The sequence below is a fragment of the Fomitopsis serialis genome, assembly GCF_022376445.1.
Source record: "Fomitopsis serialis strain Sig1Antser10 chromosome Unknown B0H18scaffold_62, whole genome shotgun sequence".
Lineage (NCBI taxonomy): Eukaryota > Fungi > Basidiomycota > Agaricomycetes > Polyporales > Fomitopsidaceae > Fomitopsis > Fomitopsis serialis.
The window spans coordinates 129,990-146,521 of record NW_025955022.1 but is presented as its reverse complement, the minus strand read 5'-3'; the positions used below and the strand labels follow the sequence as shown (position 1 = coordinate 146,521).

At 56.7% G+C, this 16,532-nt stretch overlaps 8 protein-coding genes across 8 annotated transcripts; 3 read left to right on the top strand and 5 right to left on the bottom strand.

The window, feature by feature from the left end:
• Positions 1 to 732: 732 nt before the first annotated feature.
• Positions 733 to 1,797, bottom strand: B0H18DRAFT_570989 (uncharacterized protein). The gene is made up of 3 exons (XM_048038637.1): positions 1,760 to 1,797; positions 1,550 to 1,705; positions 733 to 1,490 (listed from the first exon to the last, which is right to left on the bottom strand). Exons 2-3 carry the CDS (start codon positions 1,624 to 1,626, stop codon positions 830 to 832), a joined length of 738 nt encoding a protein of 245 aa, XP_047890655.1. The 5' UTR covers positions 1,627 to 1,705; positions 1,760 to 1,797; the 3' UTR covers positions 733 to 829.
• Positions 1,798 to 2,446: 649 nt separating this feature from the next.
• Positions 2,447 to 3,893, bottom strand: B0H18DRAFT_1022110 (uncharacterized protein). The gene is made up of 5 exons (XM_048029572.1): positions 3,650 to 3,893; positions 3,351 to 3,582; positions 3,063 to 3,280; positions 2,994 to 3,019; positions 2,447 to 2,967 (listed from the first exon to the last, which is right to left on the bottom strand). Exons 2-5 carry the CDS (start codon positions 3,578 to 3,580, stop codon positions 2,830 to 2,832), a joined length of 612 nt encoding a protein of 203 aa, XP_047890654.1. The 5' UTR covers positions 3,581 to 3,582; positions 3,650 to 3,893; the 3' UTR covers positions 2,447 to 2,829.
• Positions 3,894 to 4,243: 350 nt separating this feature from the next.
• On the bottom strand, positions 4,244 to 6,837 carry B0H18DRAFT_1086218 (GMC oxidoreductase-domain-containing protein; the record flags this gene model as incomplete). Its single annotated transcript, XM_048032008.1, has 14 exons — positions 4,244 to 4,363; positions 4,401 to 4,432; positions 4,486 to 4,576; positions 4,634 to 4,877; positions 4,933 to 5,082; positions 5,136 to 5,273; positions 5,325 to 5,373; positions 5,429 to 5,518; positions 5,574 to 5,800; positions 5,852 to 5,968; positions 6,076 to 6,272; positions 6,326 to 6,429; positions 6,488 to 6,739; positions 6,792 to 6,837. The coding sequence occupies 14 exons, from the start codon at positions 6,835 to 6,837 to the stop codon at positions 4,244 to 4,246; spliced, it is 1,857 nt and encodes a 618-aa protein (XP_047890653.1).
• Positions 6,838 to 7,424: 587 nt separating this feature from the next.
• B0H18DRAFT_1022089 (RNA polymerase I associated factor, A49-like protein) lies at positions 7,425 to 9,651 on the bottom strand. Its single transcript, XM_048029570.1, has 10 exons — positions 9,288 to 9,651; positions 9,065 to 9,226; positions 8,998 to 9,044; positions 8,938 to 8,977; positions 8,368 to 8,441; positions 8,190 to 8,338; positions 7,980 to 8,138; positions 7,794 to 7,919; positions 7,713 to 7,738; positions 7,425 to 7,657 (listed from the first exon to the last, which is right to left on the bottom strand). The coding sequence occupies exons 2-10, from the start codon at positions 9,159 to 9,161 to the stop codon at positions 7,527 to 7,529; spliced, it is 849 nt and encodes a 282-aa protein (XP_047890652.1). The 5' UTR covers positions 9,162 to 9,226; positions 9,288 to 9,651; the 3' UTR covers positions 7,425 to 7,526.
• B0H18DRAFT_1022083 (uncharacterized protein) lies at positions 9,651 to 12,232 on the top strand. The gene is made up of 15 exons (XM_048029569.1): positions 9,651 to 10,321; positions 10,362 to 10,405; positions 10,432 to 10,478; positions 10,530 to 10,616; positions 10,668 to 10,701; positions 10,749 to 10,790; positions 10,844 to 10,877; positions 10,915 to 11,017; positions 11,094 to 11,197; positions 11,251 to 11,336; positions 11,398 to 11,436; positions 11,463 to 11,501; positions 11,561 to 11,668; positions 11,719 to 11,960; positions 12,021 to 12,232. Exons 1-14 carry the CDS (start codon positions 9,871 to 9,873, stop codon positions 11,881 to 11,883), a joined length of 1,383 nt encoding a protein of 460 aa, XP_047890651.1. The 5' UTR covers positions 9,651 to 9,870; the 3' UTR covers positions 11,884 to 11,960; positions 12,021 to 12,232.
• B0H18DRAFT_1022078 (uncharacterized protein) lies at positions 12,227 to 13,380 on the top strand (the record flags this gene model as incomplete). The annotated part of the gene is made up of 2 exons (XM_048029568.1): positions 12,227 to 12,565; positions 12,621 to 13,380. Coding segments are annotated over exons 1-2 (560 nt in total), but the record flags the coding sequence as incomplete, so codon positions are not given.
• On the bottom strand, positions 13,381 to 14,639 carry B0H18DRAFT_1022077 (uncharacterized protein). Its single transcript, XM_048029567.1, has 3 exons — positions 14,578 to 14,639; positions 13,943 to 14,524; positions 13,381 to 13,893 (listed from the first exon to the last, which is right to left on the bottom strand). Exons 2-3 carry the CDS (start codon positions 14,500 to 14,502, stop codon positions 13,563 to 13,565), a joined length of 891 nt encoding a protein of 296 aa, XP_047890649.1. The 5' UTR covers positions 14,503 to 14,524; positions 14,578 to 14,639; the 3' UTR covers positions 13,381 to 13,562.
• B0H18DRAFT_1022074 (uncharacterized protein) lies at positions 14,414 to 14,964 on the top strand. The gene is made up of 5 exons (XM_048029566.1): positions 14,414 to 14,524; positions 14,578 to 14,647; positions 14,699 to 14,703; positions 14,769 to 14,788; positions 14,843 to 14,964. The coding sequence occupies exons 1-5, from the start codon at positions 14,501 to 14,503 to the stop codon at positions 14,877 to 14,879; spliced, it is 156 nt and encodes a 51-aa protein (XP_047890648.1). The 5' UTR covers positions 14,414 to 14,500; the 3' UTR covers positions 14,880 to 14,964.
• The last annotated feature ends 1,568 nt before the right edge of the window (positions 14,965 to 16,532 follow it).

Below are 16,532 nucleotides of genomic sequence, written 5' to 3'. Positions count from 1 at the left end.
GGTGTGAGGAAGTGGTCGGAGAATGGTTCTTCTCATGTGTCGGGTTTGGTTAGTGTAGCCCCAGTAGTAATCATGCCAATCCACTGCGCCGGTGGACGTATGAAGCTGTTCATGGCCACCATTCGAAAGAGGTTTTGCCTCGACGGAAGGAGAAACATCCCAACGATGGGATGCAACGTACGTGCATACTGGGCAATACACGTATTCCGGAGAATTGACGTCTCGGTCCATGGATGGAGACTCAGGCTGCTGTTCTTCGTTTGATTCGACGTCCATGACAGCGATAGCTTGCGCCGCTGACATCCGAGCTAGAGAAGTTATACTGTAATGCATGTTAGGCGATGCGCCGATACTGATACTGATACTACTGCGGCGGTACTTACTGCGATACAGTCAATGTAAGAGGGTTGTGTAGACCACCGAGACTATTACTAGCTTGGACGTGCCAGTGGGTGGCTGAGGGTCATCGACATCCCCGACTCCGACCGGAGGGAGGGCTTTGTCGTGTCACAGCTAAGTACAGCTAATTCCCAGGAGTCGATAATAGCGCTTGCGCCGCTACCTGGCCGCTATTACGATCGTAAGTACGTGCATCCACACAAGTCAGCCGGCGTGAGTATTTGAGTACCTGAGTGAGCATGCGGCTCGACCAGGCTTCGGCCTTTACCGACCTTTCAAAGACTCAATAGTAGTACTCAGATGCTAAACTTCAAGTTGCCAACGGTATAAGATGCACGCACATTACACGTCTCTCAATTGGCTCGTCCCAGCACCGTACAACTTGAAAACTATCATCAACAACAGGTATCAACCACTGGGGCCACTGGCACTATTGAGTCACTTCAGAAGAACTCGTCGAAGGAGTCGTCAGCCCGAGCGTAGTACACCGCCCGAGGCCCTGGCCTGCTGCCTGTCTGCCCTGGTTTCCAATCCCCCCCGTGGCGCTGACAGCGTGTTTCACCTCGCCATTCTTGTCTTTGAAAGCACGAGCGAACAGAGCGTCGAGTACATCGCGTGCGTACAGCGCGCGGACCTTCTTGCCGCCGTGCTCGCCTCGACCGCCCTGCTTGACAGCGTGCCCGTCGGAGTGTTTGCTCTTGCCCTTGCCTTCGTGCTTGTCCTTTGGACCGTGCTGGTGATCACCGCCGTCCTTGCGATGACCGCTGTGTCCGTGTTCCCCTTGCTTGGGTTCGCTCGCAACCGCAGCGGGAGCCTGAGCAGGCTGTGCGTCCCCGGTGGCGTCTTGAAGGACGCGAGCAAACAGCTCCTCAAGGACATCACGCTCGTACAACGGGCGAGTGCTGTACCTGCGCTGGTGGCGGTGGTGGTGTTGTTCGTCCTTCTCACCTACTGTGTGCTTCCGTTCCTCCTTTTCTTCGTGCTTCTCGGCGTGCTTCCCCTCGCCCGCTTGGCCTTGGGGGCCACGGGCAAACAGGGTGTCGAGGTCGTCGCGTCCATAGAGACCGGCGGTGGTAAGGTCACGGGCATCGCTAAGAATGGGATGTGACGTTAGTGCAGAATCGACAAGCACCAAGTTGAGCGGACGCACGGATACGCGGGATACGCGAGAGCCGGGGCCGCAGAGACGGCAGCGAGGATAAACGCGAAAAGGGTGGCAGAGCGCATGGCTAGGTGTATGTGAAGATGAAGGAGTTGTAGTGAATAGGCAAATGAAAGTCGTGTGTCGTTAATAAATCAAGCAAGGCTGGTGTGAATGATCAATAACCGTCCAGCAGAGTCTCTAGCAAGGAATACTCACTAGCCAGTACCGTTGCTATCGTGAACTCCGAAGTGAGAAGAGGGAAGAGCTGAGGTTTTGGTGCACGGACGCGTCGCCTTTATACGTTTTCGCCTTGGGGATCGCACGACATTTTGCCGATGACCTTAGGTTCGCGAGAAGGGAAGCATCATGGGCGAAATCAGACTACAGTGTGGTTCGCTCCTCCGCAGCTACGAGGATCCAGGAATTTTCTATACGGGGCCACGTATTCAACGGCGAACACAGGTCGGGGAATACTTACAGACGATGAGAATTTCGCCGATGCCTTAAGTACGAGGACGCCAGCCGAGTGATGCAAGCAATCATTTCAACTCACGATGGGTTTGAGGGGCCTGCGCGTACGTCCACTGTCACCGGACTGCGAGACTCGGCCTAGCACATCACCGGAAAGCTCACCGTCCACGCATCTTGTTGGCCGAACCCTCTTGCTCCAGCCTGCCTGAGCCTAGCACAGCATAAACATCATGACAATTGACCGCGAACGCAACGTTTCATAATTACCAGCGTATTTCTACTGGAGATTTGTCACGACCGAAAGGCCGTGCGTGCTATGATGAAAGCAACATACCCCTACGCAGAACATAGGTGCTGCATGGTTGACGTCTAGTCGTCGGAGGGCTCGAGTACGTGTCCTGAAGTCATCGAAGAACTGGGTTCGACGCTTACTAGGGTAGTTCCCGCTAGGTCCTGTAGCACATACTAAAGGGTCGTCGGCCGGTCTTGCGGTGCATGCTCGTCACATAGGCTGGTGAAAGCTCATCAGCAGTATGCAGTGCTATTGCGTATATAGCAAAGACAGGCGCAGTTAGGTGGATACGGGAAGCTCGCTTTCGCCATTGGGCAGCTTCTACACATGGAAACCAACATACATCTTTGACGACTGAACAGACAATTCGTTCGAGGGACATCTTGATATCCATGCCAAGGCTGCCGAAAGGGAAGAACTCGGACTCGGCGAGTGGCCGATCACTGGAAACCAGATTTCCTTTGTCCTTTTGTACGTAAATCTGTGAGGCCATCAGCCTTCATCTGCGCTGTACTGCAAAACCTCAGAGGCTCGATCTTGAGCATTTTGCCATGGACCCGTCCTCGGACTCGCTGCTGGCGAGCATGAACGCATTGGCCACATTGCGTCTTAGACCACTTTTATAGATCCTGGTCCTCACAGGCAGTGTACGCAGCAGCACCTTGTATCTGAGATTGCTGGACCCACATTGGGTCGTTCGGCGGCACCATTGTCTAGAAATAAAGTCATCATCCGAAAGCGGTGATTGGCGTGCACTTACCTCGAGTGTAAACGAGAGTTCCAGTTTTGCTTGCGTGCCCCAGTACGATGCGTCAGACCATCTCTCCTGGGCAAGTGTACTACTTTTCAAGGTGGAAATTGTCTCATCTATGGCACGATTGCGTGTTCTCTCAGCTGTTAGCAGCCTGAGCAGAGTCCTTGGGTCTAAGGCCTGCGCACGGGTGGACTCTTGGGGATCGTCAAGGAGACACTTGCTAGTTGCACGGTCGTGACAGCCGTCATTGAGGACATATATATGCCACTGGAGACTAGCATGACACTCACTAATGATTTGCGAGATTGATAGCAGCAGAATGCACAGCGTGCTCAATCTGCGCATCAACATCGTACTCCTCCTCTGGGACTGTATCCATTGCGTCACAGTCGTACTCGCCGTCGTCACTCTCTTCGCCAAACTCTTTACGCCAGACCGCATGCCATTTAGCGGCCTCATATGTATCCTGCATGTCCATGTCCACAACTGGCGGCGGAGACTGGAAAGACCGCTTGGGCATCGCTGGAACGGGGCAGGCGGCGAGTGAGCGTGGAAGGAGGAATGTAGAGTTGTCAGAACACTAACTTACTTTTAGATGATAGTGAACCACTCCGAGGATGAGTTGTTCACGTTTACAGCAAGACACTGTGACCGCCGCCGCTATTGCAAGGCTACGTTAGGGCGGGAGTTTCGCGGACACCGCAGCGGAGCAACTTGACCAGTGGGACGAGGGTAGAGATAGTAGACTAGGGCCGGTGTATTCCAGTGTCAGGCAAAATGAGTGGTGAGCTGTGAATGGCGTGTTTGCCGTTGGGTGAGAACAACTGGCCGCGGAGAAGAACCTCAGGTGCGCTGCTCTGACACTGACAGTGACTGACACGCGTGGCCGCCGTGGATGAACGTCTCACGTGCATGACGCGCTTGTGGCGTCGCCGCGTCCGAGTCGGACAGTGCATGGCTAAGGCCTGAGCGAGGCTTGGCTGAGGCTCGTCCGATCCGAGTTGTCTCATAGCCACGTAGCTTGAATCGTTTATCTCTCACTTGTGTCACACAGAATGCAAAAGCTGGGTGGCAGGATAATCATACCCGAGTTGAAGCCCTAGAGTTACAGAATACACGAACTACAAACCCACACCATATATACATCCCGGCGCCGGGACCGGACGCTAGCTTAAGCGGGACATTAAACCATGGTCAAGCCGTATGGGACACCGTAATTCCCAGCTCCTGCATCAGGATGGTTGTTGCTTTCTCTCCGACGACCAGAGCAGTAGAGTAGTGTTCTACGGGTCGCCACACTTAGCTGCAATATTCGGGTTCACCTGGGAAGCGAGACTCACCGCACAAACATTGCTAGGCACGATAGACATATCTGAGGATCTAGTTAGCCCGATGCTATAGTGTACAGCAACAAGTCCATCGTACCTGCTACCTTCAAGCCAGTGACACCGTACACGTTCAATCGAGAGTCTACTACGCCGCCTTGACCGCGAGGTTTCATCGCGCAGGTTCCTAGCTGGATGGCCAATGATATGTCCATGAACATCGAGTGAGTGAGCGCAACGAGACCTACCGAGTGCCAGGACGTCTGTACCGCACGGCGGGAATATTCATCAATAGCCTGGTCGTCTTCGCTGGTGTATTGCAAAAGAGGCGCGTCCATGGCCACAGGCCCTCCATCAGAACTACAGCTTGCCTGGCTACCTTCAGGAAATTGCGGATGGCTGGGCAGATATTCGCCGCAGTATAGTGGCATGCGGCGCGCGAATTCGCGACTATGCTTGTATCCCCATCTCAGAAGAACGAGATCCTCAACCCTGTGGTCAGCATTAGGCCGATGATACTCTTGAACCGAAATGCGGAGCACTCAACCGATGTAGGAATCTTGGATCGAAGTCAGGAGCAGCAGACACGTCGTTTGCGGATGTGATGTGGACGTAGCCGGTGGACATTGGATATTGCACGTAGTAGCCTATACTGGCGTACTTTCGCTTGGGAACTGTCGAAGGGTCACCAACGTATCTGTGATGGTGTTAAAGAGCAAGGCGTCCGGTAGGCAATCTGGAGACACTCACTCCGATACAGCACCGCACCAAATCACAGGCTTGTCTGGCACGTCCTTGAAGTAGGTCTCCCACCTCTCGCGGAATTGGGGGCCGATGAGTTCGAGCTCATCCGGAAATGGCCGCAGTTTACCGGCAGCATCGATACCACTGGATCATTCAGAATGTTGAGATCACACTTCATCTCGTATGAAAACTCACTTATGAGCCATCAATCCTGAGCCGTCCTTGGTCCACTGTGCGCTCCAATCTGAAAGGATTAACAGATTCAGTGCTAGGGGGTTGACCTGTGACAACACACGTACTCTCGACTTCCTCGGGATCGTTTCTAACAATGCCATCGAGAGTTTCCGCCTCGTCCTTCACGAGGTACGGCGCAAAAATGACTTGATGGTCTAGAACGGACGATGTGAGGACACAAGGATATGCTAGATGCCTCACGGCGCACACCTTGATAATTTTCGCCGACGCCGGGCAAGTCAACCAAGGGCTCTATCTCGAGCTTCTTCAGCAGCGCCGGAGCTCCGATGCCGGAACGTTCCAATATCGCAGGGGTCCCAAAGGCGCCGGCTGACAGAAGTACCAGCCTCTTGGCTTTGGCGATGCGGGTCCCCTGCTTCTCGTCAGGCTGGAACCGCGCATTGGGCGTGTATTCAACGCCGACAGCTCGCGTTCCTCTGTATCGTCCGTCAACAGTCAGTGGTACTAGAAGATAAATTCATGCTCACTCAAAGATGACTCGCTTCACGAGGTAACCGGTGAGTATCTCGAGCTTGGGATAGGTTCGGTTGTAGATGTAGTAGTGGGGCACGTCGGACCGTCGTCCATCGTCCGCGCTTATGTATCTATTGATCGATCAGCCCAATGTTCACACCGGAGCCGACGTGACCACGAACTTCTGCCACCTCTAAACGGATGATCAGCGAAACCCCTTCTCAACTCTCTTCTAAACATCCATGTACTTACCCCATATGCATTGCACTTGAATAGACCGTTGGGATCATCCATCAGAGAGCGCTTCGCATCGTAGCGCGCAGCGACTTCGAGGAACTGCTGCCCGATGTTCGTAAAGAGACCGCCGTATGATACCTTGAGAGGGCCCGAGTAACCGTGGGTCTCCGCGGACCCTTCCGCTTGGTAGGTCTCTGACTGCTCTACGTGAAACAGGAGATCACAATAGACAGGGTATCACATGAGTGCACCTTCTTGAGAAGCGGAATGAGGTCCTTCGAACCCCAGCCCGGGTTACCGTACGTGGTTTCCCAGTCGTCGAAGTCGGACGCCGCAGGCCGCGCATACACCGTGACTAGCCGAACAGCATTAGCATGGCAGTCATTGCTGGACAGTAATAACCGCATACATACAGTTCACGCTCGAGCCGCCTCCCAGGCACTGGCCGCACGGTACGACGACTCCTCGGCCCCCGAGTTCCTCTGTCTTTCGGCCTTCGTAGACCCTGACAGTCTTACTTCCCGGAAGCAAGTGGCTCAGATAACGGGCGGGTTGAGTATGGGCTGGATCTTCTTGTGTCGGTGGGCCTGCTTCCAGCACAAGGATGCTCAGAGTCGGGTCGGCCTCTGCAAGTCTACTAGCAATTACTAGCCCGCTGGTACCGCCTACGAAGAGACGTCAACACGAAGGAGACACTGAACGATATGAGATGCTCACCTCCAGCGATGATGATATCGACTTCGGAAGAAGGTGAGTTCGACATGATAGTACAGGACCACAGTGAAGTCAGTCTTTGGACGCGTCTTCTCGAAGCCAATCATTCCCACTTTTATATGGGCTCGTCGATACCTGAAAGGCGAGAGATGATTGCAGCGCAGCGCTTAGCTGGGAACCGATCTCCGCACTATGCATGACGATACAAGCTTCGTGATGACAGCGGGGAAACTTCTTCTGATCCGTCCACGGAACAGGAGACCATCTCATAGGGCTGAGACTGAGCAATACCCGGCCGCGACAACGCCACCATTGCAAGTTACCCCTGGGTGCCTCCGAACTATCGGACTGCCACTGAGTGAATAGTGTAGTGGACAGCGGGAAGTGTTTTTGACACGAACCTATGGGCTACCGCTCACAACGTTACGATGTTACCGGACTCGCATTCAATTGGCGTGCGCCAAATCCTAGCAGCGTCTTCGTCTCGTGTTCGTCACACCTATGCCGCGGCGGTCTGGGAAGTCGGAAGCACCGCCGCCACATGGGACAGACACTAGCGAGAGGTACCTCCAAGAGGGCTCGAGTAACTTACCGATGCTTCCGCAGCAACAGACGATGAGAACTCATCCATATGAACACGCTTAGCACGAGGGTCTTCACAATAGAACGTGGGGTAAGCAGCAACGCTATCAGATAAATTCATCAAGTGGTGTACCCCGACTCAGATGTGACACAGTCCTAGCGACGCGCACGACGCGGCTGGGGGAATTTGACAGGAACCTCCAACATGGCCCGCTTCGATGCTGCAGCAGAATCTGGCAGGCCAAGCCTTTTGAGATCTTTATGGTCAAGCTTACGGACAGTGCAGCCTGTCAGAGAATATCAGACGCTGTACTGCTCACGGATGCACACTAGTCCACGTACCGAGCGCCTTGAAAAGTGGATTGACCCTGAGGTAGCAGTCAGAAGGTTGGAAGGTCAAACCGGAAAACACGGAAGGCGTACTTAGAGACTGGCATTTTGAGATCGTGGGCAACAAGCTCCGTGTCGGTCGCGAAATCATCGACGCGCAAGCATAGAGCAAGCATATAGGTCATAAGCATCGTCTCCGTTTGGCTCGTTACTTTAATTCTGCACGAATGTTTATGTATTAGAACACATGAACGCAATAGCCGCATTAAGGATGCTCACTTGTTTGTGTCTCTCTCGCTCTCAGTGAACCGAGACACCAACCCCTCAATAACAGTTTGGGGCACGCTTGTGAGCTTCTTCTGCAACGCCTCTTTGTTGTCGACAGACCGCGCCACCATCTTGAACGCCATCATGGCAGATATGTACATAACTATCTTCCTGTATGGAGGGTTAATGGAGGCGTAGACCATTCACCACATTGACACTGACATGTCTGTTTTTCTGAGCTTCGGCGCCTGGAAAAGTTTGTAGACATGTTGATTGACCCAGTTTGAGTGACGGAAAGGCAACAATGCTTTCCGTTCCTGGTCGCTCGAGGCGGACCTGAACGGTGTTACCGATAGCGCATTGAACTCGGTCTCCGGGATATGTCGTGTAATGCGTAAACGCCTTCTGGTCGATCTGCATCCGCGTGATGCGGGGGTATGAGCCGGTTGCTGTCCGCGGCATCCTTCGCTTCCTCTGTAGGTTTAGAGTCAATATATGCAGGTAACTGTTGCGTGATGACAAGCCGCTGATGCCAGTGAAGATCCCTAGTTATGTCGACGCAAGACTGCGATAGGCTGAGCAGCCACGATCGACGACATTCACGATGGTCAGGTTTTCTGACGACGATCTAGACATCGGAGTGTATACACTACATGCATGTAGAGCAAACTCCCGAGCGAGTTCCCGAGTGACCACCGTCGTCAGAAACGGTCTCATCGAAGTGGCTCCAGACGATGTCTGAACACCTCCGCTGACGAATACAGTCGGCGCACACCTAGTGATGAGTAGACCTCGTCATGCAATGCATAGAAGGCTGCAGTGGCGTCCCAATGGACTAGTGAAGGACTCAAATGTGGATAGCCACTCTCGAGGAGGACCAAGGGCGAATGAAATGCACCGAAGGTGGCGTGACGCAGGATACACTTGTGTGTCTCTTCAAAGAAGATCCTCCTGTAGGATGAACACGTACCCAGTGTAGGCAAGCTGCTGGTGTTCTCCATGATAGTCTCCTGCAGGTGGCCGGTCACACCTTCAAAGCATCGATGTCCACCCTGTTCCGCTCTTGCGCGCGAATGGCTGCTTTCGCTTTTTGGTACCAAACGTTTCGCCAAGCTTGTTGCGCAACTGAGCGCGTTCATCATTGGTCACCTCTATAGGAGCAAGGTTTTTGAGCGCTTTCACTTGCTGGTTCATGACATGGAGGGTGCGGACGGAAGACGGTCGTATTCGTTCGTTTGTTGTGCACAGCAACCAGATAACTGAAAAGGGAAGCAATCTAGTGAGAGGACCGACTTTGTACACATATCAGTTGACACATACCTGCAGCCCACCGAGGCTTGTCTGCTTTCCCCGATGTGGCGAACTCTATAGTCTCGGTCTCTCCAGCCACGATGGTGTCCTGAGACGCGAATGGCTCTGCTCCATCGACCTGCTTGTCTCGTCGCCAACATCGGAACGATGTGTTCCGAGGGGGTTGGAGGGCAGGAAAACCGGCTGTCCGACGCTATGAGCTTCACGCGCTCCGGAGCACACAGGACTAATAGTACCTAGCACCGGACCCAGCTGCGCCGAGGGCTGAGAAGATGTGTGAAGAAGGACTTTCCAGCGTCGTCGGTGTCGCGTTTGCGTTTTCTCGAATGGGAGGCAGAGGCCATGGTGCGCGTCAGAGTGAGAGCGTGATTGGCCAAGCCACTTTGCTTCCGCCACCAAGTTCTGGCCGACCGGCGACCGTGAGTAGTCCTGCCCGACTGTGTCTACCTGCTCAAGCTACTAAAACGCACTCAGGTCTATTGCTTCTTGCATGCTCGCCCAGCTCTGGTCGTAACTTATTCATCTGTATACTCACATCTTTTTCGCCGGGCTGCTGCAGGACACCTTGTGCTGTGTCCTGACAAATCGGGAAATGGCAGGCATCCGACCTCCCTCTTCGCGAAACGTATCATATACCCCGTCCCTCGCAAACCGCAGCAGAGGCGGAATGCGTGCGGCCAGCTCTCGCAATATCTCTGAGGTACCAGAACAGAGCGTGAAGGCCGAAGCTGTGGACCATGCCGATGGCGCGACTCCCGGCGTCAAGCCCGAGGGGGACTCATCTGTGAAGACCGACATCGACGATCTCTACAACTTCGAAATGGACGAACCGTCGACCTCGCGGAGCTCGTCCTCAGACCTCAAGCAGGAGACCGCTGCCCTCAAGCTCGAGGACGACCGGCCGTCTGCTACACCGCCGTCTCCTCGAGGGGCAAGCCCAAGAGCGAACCCCAGCTCATCGGCCACCTCCCCCGCGCAGAGAGGAGCTCTGCGTGCCTTCGTCCAGCTCGCGCAAAATCACTACCAGTATGGCACGCTTGGAGGTCGAGGGAAGCTCTGGAGAGTATGACATGCGAATGTCAGTACGAGCATGGGTGGACGACTCGGATGATGCCTGTGGCTCGGATGTATTAATCGACTCACGCAAGTCGAGTGTCTTCCTGACGACTGTCGATGTCGTTCATACTGCCAGAATCAACGGTAGGCACACTGGCTGCCCGACGTTTCCACTGATACTCAATGGCAGTGCAGATTTCAGCGCAGGCAGTACGCGCCTATCGAGATCGTGCAGACAGAGATGAAGGGGTTTGGCCTCCGTGCTGGGGAGGATCTGCCTAAGTATGCATTTGTATTCGTGCTCTGTGACGGGGAACTCAGGTCTCGGGATAGGGATACCTTCATCTACGAATACTTGGGTGACGTGGTCAGCCAGCCGACCTTCCTCAAACGCATGCGACATACTCAGAAGAGGGTATTCGACATTTCTACTTTATGATGCTCCAGAAGGATGAGGTACGTCAGACCCGCGGTCATTCGTGGCCTATGTTGACTCCTATCACCAACAGTTCATTGACGCCACTAAGCGAGGTGGTATTGGCCGTTTGCCAACCATAGTTGTAACCGAACTGCTATGTAGCGAAATGGACAGTAGACCGGCATGTACGCATGGGTATCTTTGCCAACAGGTACATCAAGAAGAACGAAGAGCTTACATTCAACTACAACGTCGACCGATACGGGTGAGTACTACTGCATATGGATCATTGCCATCTCTGTCGAAGTAAGGACTCATTGGGCCTCCCTGGTCGTCCTCAGCCACGACGCACAACCATGCTACTGTGGAGAGCCGAATTGCGTCGGCTTCATCGGTGGCAAGACCCAGACTGACATTGCTGCTATGGATGATCTCTACCTCGATGGTACGCACATCGATATGGGACTCAAACTTCTCCATGAGCTGACTGCGCTTTAGCGCTCGGTATTTCCGAAGAGGTTGCGGTCTTGGGCCTGAAGGGCAGCAAGAAGAGGAAGAGCAAGAAACTCGATGAGGACTTCATTGTGCGTGCTCACGAATGTCTCACGTCCTATTGGACCCTGACGGTACCCGTCGTTTCGTCAGCCTACGCTCAAGCCACTTATCGAGAAAGACATACCCAAAGTCATCCAGCCCTGCGGCAAACACAGAGTCGCAAGGTCCTCATCAAGTTACTGACACGTATCAAGGTCGGTGCATTATCAGTCGTCACCACGTTGTACGCGCCTGACCATGGTCGTATGCGCAGATGACGGAGGACCAGCCCGCGCTCCGGCAGCTCATGCGTCTCCGTGGCTTCAGCGTCATGACCAACATCCTCGAAGACTACAGCACCGATGTGGAGGTGTCCGTCTCGGTGAGTACTGTCCGGCGACGACGTACTGGCATGGAATTGACGGATCGCAGGCAATCGAGTGCATGATGACTTGGCCGCTCATCCAGCGGAACAAAGTCGAGGACTCGAAGGTGAACGTCCCCGTCCAGACATGTGCCCAGTCCGAAGACCAAGGACTTGCACAGCTTGCTCAAAAGGTTGGCAAGGCCATCTCTCGGTTGACCCCATGTGTCTGATGTCTGCGGGCGAGTAGCTGCTTGCACAATGGGACACTCTAGAGTACGCGTACCGGATACCGAAGCGGTTGAAGGGGGTGAGGACCATATCCCCGCTGTCCTCGCGCGATGCTGATGTATTGCTCTCCCTTGCTCAGGAGGGCGACGACGACGATGCGCCCGCGCCATCATCCAGCTTTTCATCCAGACCCGTCGACCCCCGACCACAGAAGCGCGCGCGCCCCGACACCATCTTCGTCTTCGAGAACGAGGCCTCGAAGCTCGACTTCAAGCTCCGCGCGCCCGCGCCGCCGCCGCCCAAGGACCCCGCGATGGAGGCGGAGCCCCCAAGCCCGCCGCGCCCGTCAACTCATACCGCCTCGCGCAGCAGCGCGAGCGCGACGTAGCCGCGATCATCGCGAAGGCGTCCGCGGCGGCGGAGGCGGCGCTCGCCGCCGCCGCCGCCACGTCGCTGCCGACGGCCGAGAAGGACACGAAGGAGGAGGACGAGCGCAAGCGGCGCGAGGCGAAGGAGGCGCGGCGGAAGAAGCGGAAGCAGCTCGCGCAGGAGGACAAGGAGGCGAACAAGGAGGCGAACAAGGAGAAGCGGCTCCTCAAGCTCGTCGGCGCGGTCGTCGTGAAGTGCATGTCGAAGCACCGCGACCAGTTCGCGCACGACCAGTTCAAGACGCACGCGAAGGAGGTGAGCCCCTGCGTCCCCCTCCCCCGCCGTGCGACACGTACTGACCCGCACGCAGCTGACGCACATCATCGTCGAGAAGGAGAAGAGGTCCGCGTCGTACCGCGAGGGCCGCCTCGACGCGCTCTCGGACGAGAAGGCGGGCAAGATCAAGAAGTTCGCGAAGGAGTACATCGCGAAGATCCTCCGCAAGGCGGACAAGAAGCGGCGCGAGAGCGGCGGCGGCGGTGCGGGGCCCGCCTCCGCGTCCCCGTCGTCCCCGTCCATGCTGTCCCCGTCCGTGTCCGGCGAGGGCGCGGACCTCGCGGCGGCCGTCGCGGACGTGATGGACCTCGACGGGCCGGACGACGCGGACGAGAACATGGAGATGGACATGGACGCGTCGCCGCTGGCCGACTCGGAGACGCCGCCGTCCGACGCGGGCGGCACGCCCGCGCAGACGCCGCCGGCGCTGGTGGGCGACCCGCGCCTGCGGCATCGGAGGGAGGAGTGCGGGTGGGACCCGGACGGCGAGAAGATGGCGGGGCGCGTGCGGCCCGTCGTCGTTAGTGCGGTGTCCGTGTCGTAGCACGAGCAGCGGGCTGGCGCGGGGTGCGGTTCCGTGTGTATCCTTTGGGTCCGGGTCCGGGTCCGAGCAGAGACGGTTGTGCTGGCTGGTCTGTCTGTCTAGTGTGTCGCGTTGTCGATGCTAGCGTTGCTCGTGTTTGTGCTATGCTACGTTAGTGCCGTACGCATCGAGGGTAATTAATACTGCAAGAAGTCAGCGTACATTGTATACTTATTCGCGGTGTCCCCACTGGTATCTGGCCGCACATCAAAGCGAGGGAGCAGTGTACAGAGCGATGTCATTAGGATCCAATAACCAGTACAAGTGACACTTCTATTTTGCTACAGAATGCTTACTTCCCTTCCACCCCGTGCGCGCATGCGGGGATCCGCCACCCGCGCCCCGGACCGTCGGAATGACAGACACGAGCAGAAAGCAGAGGCAGGCGCGCGCCTAGATCGCGCCGTCCTTCTTCGCGGCGAACGCGAGGAGGTCGCAGACGCGCTTGGAGTAGCCCCACTCGTTGTCGTACCAGGCGATGAGCTTGACGAAGGTCGGGCTGAGCTGGATGCCCGCGTCCGCGTCGAAGATGGACGAGTGCTCGTTGCCGGTGAAGTCCGTCGAGACGACCTTCTCGTCCGTGTACGCGAGGATGCCCTTCATCGGCCCGTTCGCGGCCGCCTGGATCGCCTTCTTGATCTCCTCGTACGAGGCGGGCTTCTCGAGGCGCACGACGAGGTCGACGACGGACACGTCGATCGTCGGCACGCGGAAGGAGAGGCCGCTGGGGGTGGGGTGAGATGGGTGGGTGAGCGGAACGAGGGCGGACTCACGTAAGCTTGCCGTTGAGCGAGGGGATGACCTTGCCGACGGCCTTGGCGGCGCCGGTCGAGGAGGGGATGATGTTGTTGCCGACGGCACGGCCGCCGCGCCAGTCCTTGTTGGAGGGGCCGTCGACGGTCTTCTGGGTGGCGGTGGTGGAGTGGATGGTGGACATGAGGCCCTCTGCGATGCCGAAGTTGTCGTGGATGACCTTGGCGAGGGGCGCGAGGCAGTTGGTGGTGCAGCTGGCGTTGGAGATGACGGTGTACTTGGAGTCGTAGGCGTCGAGGTTGACGCCGCAGACGAACATGGGCGCGTCGGCGGAGGGCGCGGAGATGACGACCTTCTTGGCGCCGCCCTTGAGGTGGAGGGACGCCTTGTCGACGGTGGTGAAGACGCCGGTGGACTCGACGATGTACTCTGCGCCGACGGAGCCCCAGGCGATGTCGGCGGGCCCCTTCTCGGAGAAGACGTGGATGGGCTTGCCCTCGACGAAGAGCTTGCCGTCCTTGGCCTCGACGGAGCCCTTGAAGCGGCCGTGGACGGAGTCGTACTTGAACATGTAGACCATGTACTCAAGGTCGATGAAGGGGCTGGGAAGACGCCATGAGGCGGTTGAGCGGCGGTTACGCGCGATCAGACTCACTCGTTCACAGCGACGACATCGATGTCTCCGTGGAGGAGAGCATTACGGAGCACGATACGGCCGATACGACCTGCGGACTATCAGTCCCAGTATTCATTGTACTTGGACAAGCAAGGCGTACCGAAACTGTAGAGCGACGCGTCGAGTCATGTCAGCGCGATCAGGGCGCGCAAAGACGCGCATACACTCACCCGTTGATTCCGACCTTGACCTGCAATGCGATGTGCGTGAGCAGAGCGCGCTGGGCCGGAGTGGAGGTACTTACGGGCATGGCAGATGTGGATGTGGATGGGTGGGTGTGAGGAGGTGTGAGTGGTGAGGATGGGGAGAGGAGTGGGCGCTTTATAGGAGGAGATTATCGCCCATCATGATTGGCTCGGTGCAGCGCCATTGGCCAGGGCGGGGATGGACGCTCGGCCCGTCTCTCGAACGCTCTTCGCGTCATCGACTCTGCTCAGCCGCATCCCGTCGCGCTCTCGCTCGCTGCACGCGCCAGACACGCCTGGCCGCCGCCAGTCACCGCGGTCCCCGCTCGTCCCCTTCCCCATGTGTCTCTTCGCTGGGCAGCAGCACGGCAGACGCGAACGTGCGCGTCTCGCGGTCTGACTCACGCCACGCCCGCGATCGACGCTCACGATCGTCCCCAGAACGGCCATCTGCCCAAAATCATCGTCTCACTTTTCCCAACCCTCGCTCCTCGTCGGCCGCAAGTCGTCCCAGCGACCCAGCGGCCATATGCATAAGCACCCAGGGGCCACTTACTTGACTCGCCCAAGACACGTCCGCTCGCATCGCCCTCGGATCATCGCTGCGCTCGCTGCTGACGAGAGCGTACATCTGGACATTGCCCTCCTGTCAGCCACCGACTCTTCGCCGTACCACTGGCGCGTTCTCGCGTCAGCGACCAGCCCCGCCCATATCGACCCTCTGCGTACGAGGCGGTGCACGCCTCATGAGCAGGTGCCAGGTAAGCAATACAACTCGGAGCCCAACGCACATGCGTTTGGACGGCCCGACCCAGCAGTACTGCCGCTCATTACAGTAAGGCCCTGAACGGTTCTGTGACCACTTCCGCCCAGCTCCCGGTGTATCTAGCTTCGTGATGTCTACTCACAGCGGGCTGTCACTTACTCTAGGATGGCCTGGCGGCTGCCTTCTCCGTCCATATCATCAGATGTATCAGTTGGCCATCCACGCCCAATTCGCATGCTCGTCCAGGCCGACCCCGACCGCCCCTGGGGCGTCGACGACGTCTTGACGGACCATGTTACGCCCTCATGTGTTCGCTGTCGATGGTATAGCAGGCGAGGGCCAATCAGGTGTGGGCAGGAGGCAGTCTGGGGCGGTCCTCGAAGCCGCCGCGACAACTTGGAGGGTGCGTTCTCTTCGCTCTCGCCCAATCACAGCAAGATCGATCAGCAACTCTCTTTGCTGTGGCGCGCACTCTAACTCTGTGCTCTTCGTTGTCTGGGCTGTGCGTATTCACGATCTTGCTGGACTGGGCTCTGCTTAGGCAACGATGGCCGAGAGCCAGGCATCTTCAACGTTCACGTTGTTGCCGCGATTTTCGCGCAGTGGCGAGGATCTGCGATGCCAGTGCTAGATGCCTCCATTCTCTCCGACACGCTCTATTCAGAACTACATCAGGCCCCCGCACTGTAACATGTTGCATATACTATCCTTTCGGTCCGTCCGGCAGCGTTAATACGACTCAATGCACGACTGTGACTGACAGGTCTGTCATAGCACCACTATACAGTCCATATGCGCAGCGGCCAAACGGCTGTGCCTCCGAAACGTCTTCATGGGGCCGGTAACGTATACAGTGATGGTTATTTGCACAACATGAGACGAGACCCCGTCGGGACGACGTTCATAGAGTCGGACCGCCAATAGCACCGACGTCGTCAATGGGGTGTAGCTGGCCTATGCCCGCGACGACTGCGGCCAAGCGG

What these genes read in the sequence shown, in the direction of transcription:
- B0H18DRAFT_1022074 (XM_048029566.1), top strand. Translation starts at nt 14,501, where the DNA reads ATGTACTCAAGGTCGATGAAGGGG. An exon ending in ACTCAAGGTCGATGAAGGGG is followed by an intron (nt 14,525 to 14,577) that starts CTGGGAAGACGC and finishes GATCAGACTCAC; the next exon opens with TCGTTCACAGCGACGACATC. An exon ending in CCGTTGATTCCGACCTTGAC is followed by an intron (nt 14,789 to 14,842) that starts CTGCAATGCGAT and finishes GGAGGTACTTAC; the next exon opens with GGGCATGGCAGATGTGGATG.
- B0H18DRAFT_1022089 (XM_048029570.1), bottom strand. Translation starts at nt 9,161, where the DNA reads ATGAACCAGCAAGTGAAAGCGCTCAAAAACCTTGCTCCTATAGAGGTG. An exon ending in CAGCAGCTTGCCTACACTGG is followed by an intron (nt 8,442 to 8,937) that starts GTACGTGTTCAT and finishes CTAAACCTACAG; the next exon opens with AGGAAGCGAAGGATGCCGCG. An exon ending in ATGCAGATCGACCAGAAGGC is followed by an intron (nt 8,339 to 8,367) that starts GTTTACGCATTA and finishes CATATCCCGGAG; the next exon opens with ACCGAGTTCAATGCGCTATC.
- B0H18DRAFT_1022083 (XM_048029569.1), top strand. Translation starts at nt 9,871, where the DNA reads ATGGCAGGCATCCGACCTCCCTCTTCGCGAAACGTATCATATACCCCG. An exon ending in ACGAATACTTGGGTGACGTG is followed by an intron (nt 10,702 to 10,748) that starts GTCAGCCAGCCG and finishes TACTCAGAAGAG; the next exon opens with GGTATTCGACATTTCTACTT. An exon ending in TGATGCTCCAGAAGGATGAG is followed by an intron (nt 10,791 to 10,843) that starts GTACGTCAGACC and finishes TATCACCAACAG; the next exon opens with TTCATTGACGCCACTAAGCG.
- B0H18DRAFT_1022077 (XM_048029567.1), bottom strand. Translation starts at nt 14,502, where the DNA reads ATGGTCTACATGTTCAAGTACGACTCCGTCCACGGCCGCTTCAAGGGC. An exon ending in TCGCTCAACGGCAAGCTTAC is followed by an intron (nt 13,894 to 13,942) that starts GTGAGTCCGCCC and finishes CCCCACCCCCAG; the next exon opens with CGGCCTCTCCTTCCGCGTGC.
- B0H18DRAFT_570989 (XM_048038637.1), bottom strand. Translation starts at nt 1,626, where the DNA reads ATGCGCTCTGCCACCCTTTTCGCGTTTATCCTCGCTGCCGTCTCTGCG. An exon ending in CTCGCGTATCCCGCGTATCC is followed by an intron (nt 1,491 to 1,549) that starts GTGCGTCCGCTC and finishes TCCCATTCTTAG; the next exon opens with CGATGCCCGTGACCTTACCA.
- B0H18DRAFT_1022110 (XM_048029572.1), bottom strand. Translation starts at nt 3,580, where the DNA reads ATGCCCAAGCGGTCTTTCCAGTCTCCGCCGCCAGTTGTGGACATGGAC. An exon ending in ATCAATCTCGCAAATCATTA is followed by an intron (nt 3,281 to 3,350) that starts GTGAGTGTCATG and finishes CCGTGCAACTAG; the next exon opens with CAAGTGTCTCCTTGACGATC. An exon ending in CTCGTTTACACTCGAGGTAA is followed by an intron (nt 3,020 to 3,062) that starts GTGCACGCCAAT and finishes CTTTATTTCTAG; the next exon opens with ACAATGGTGCCGCCGAACGA.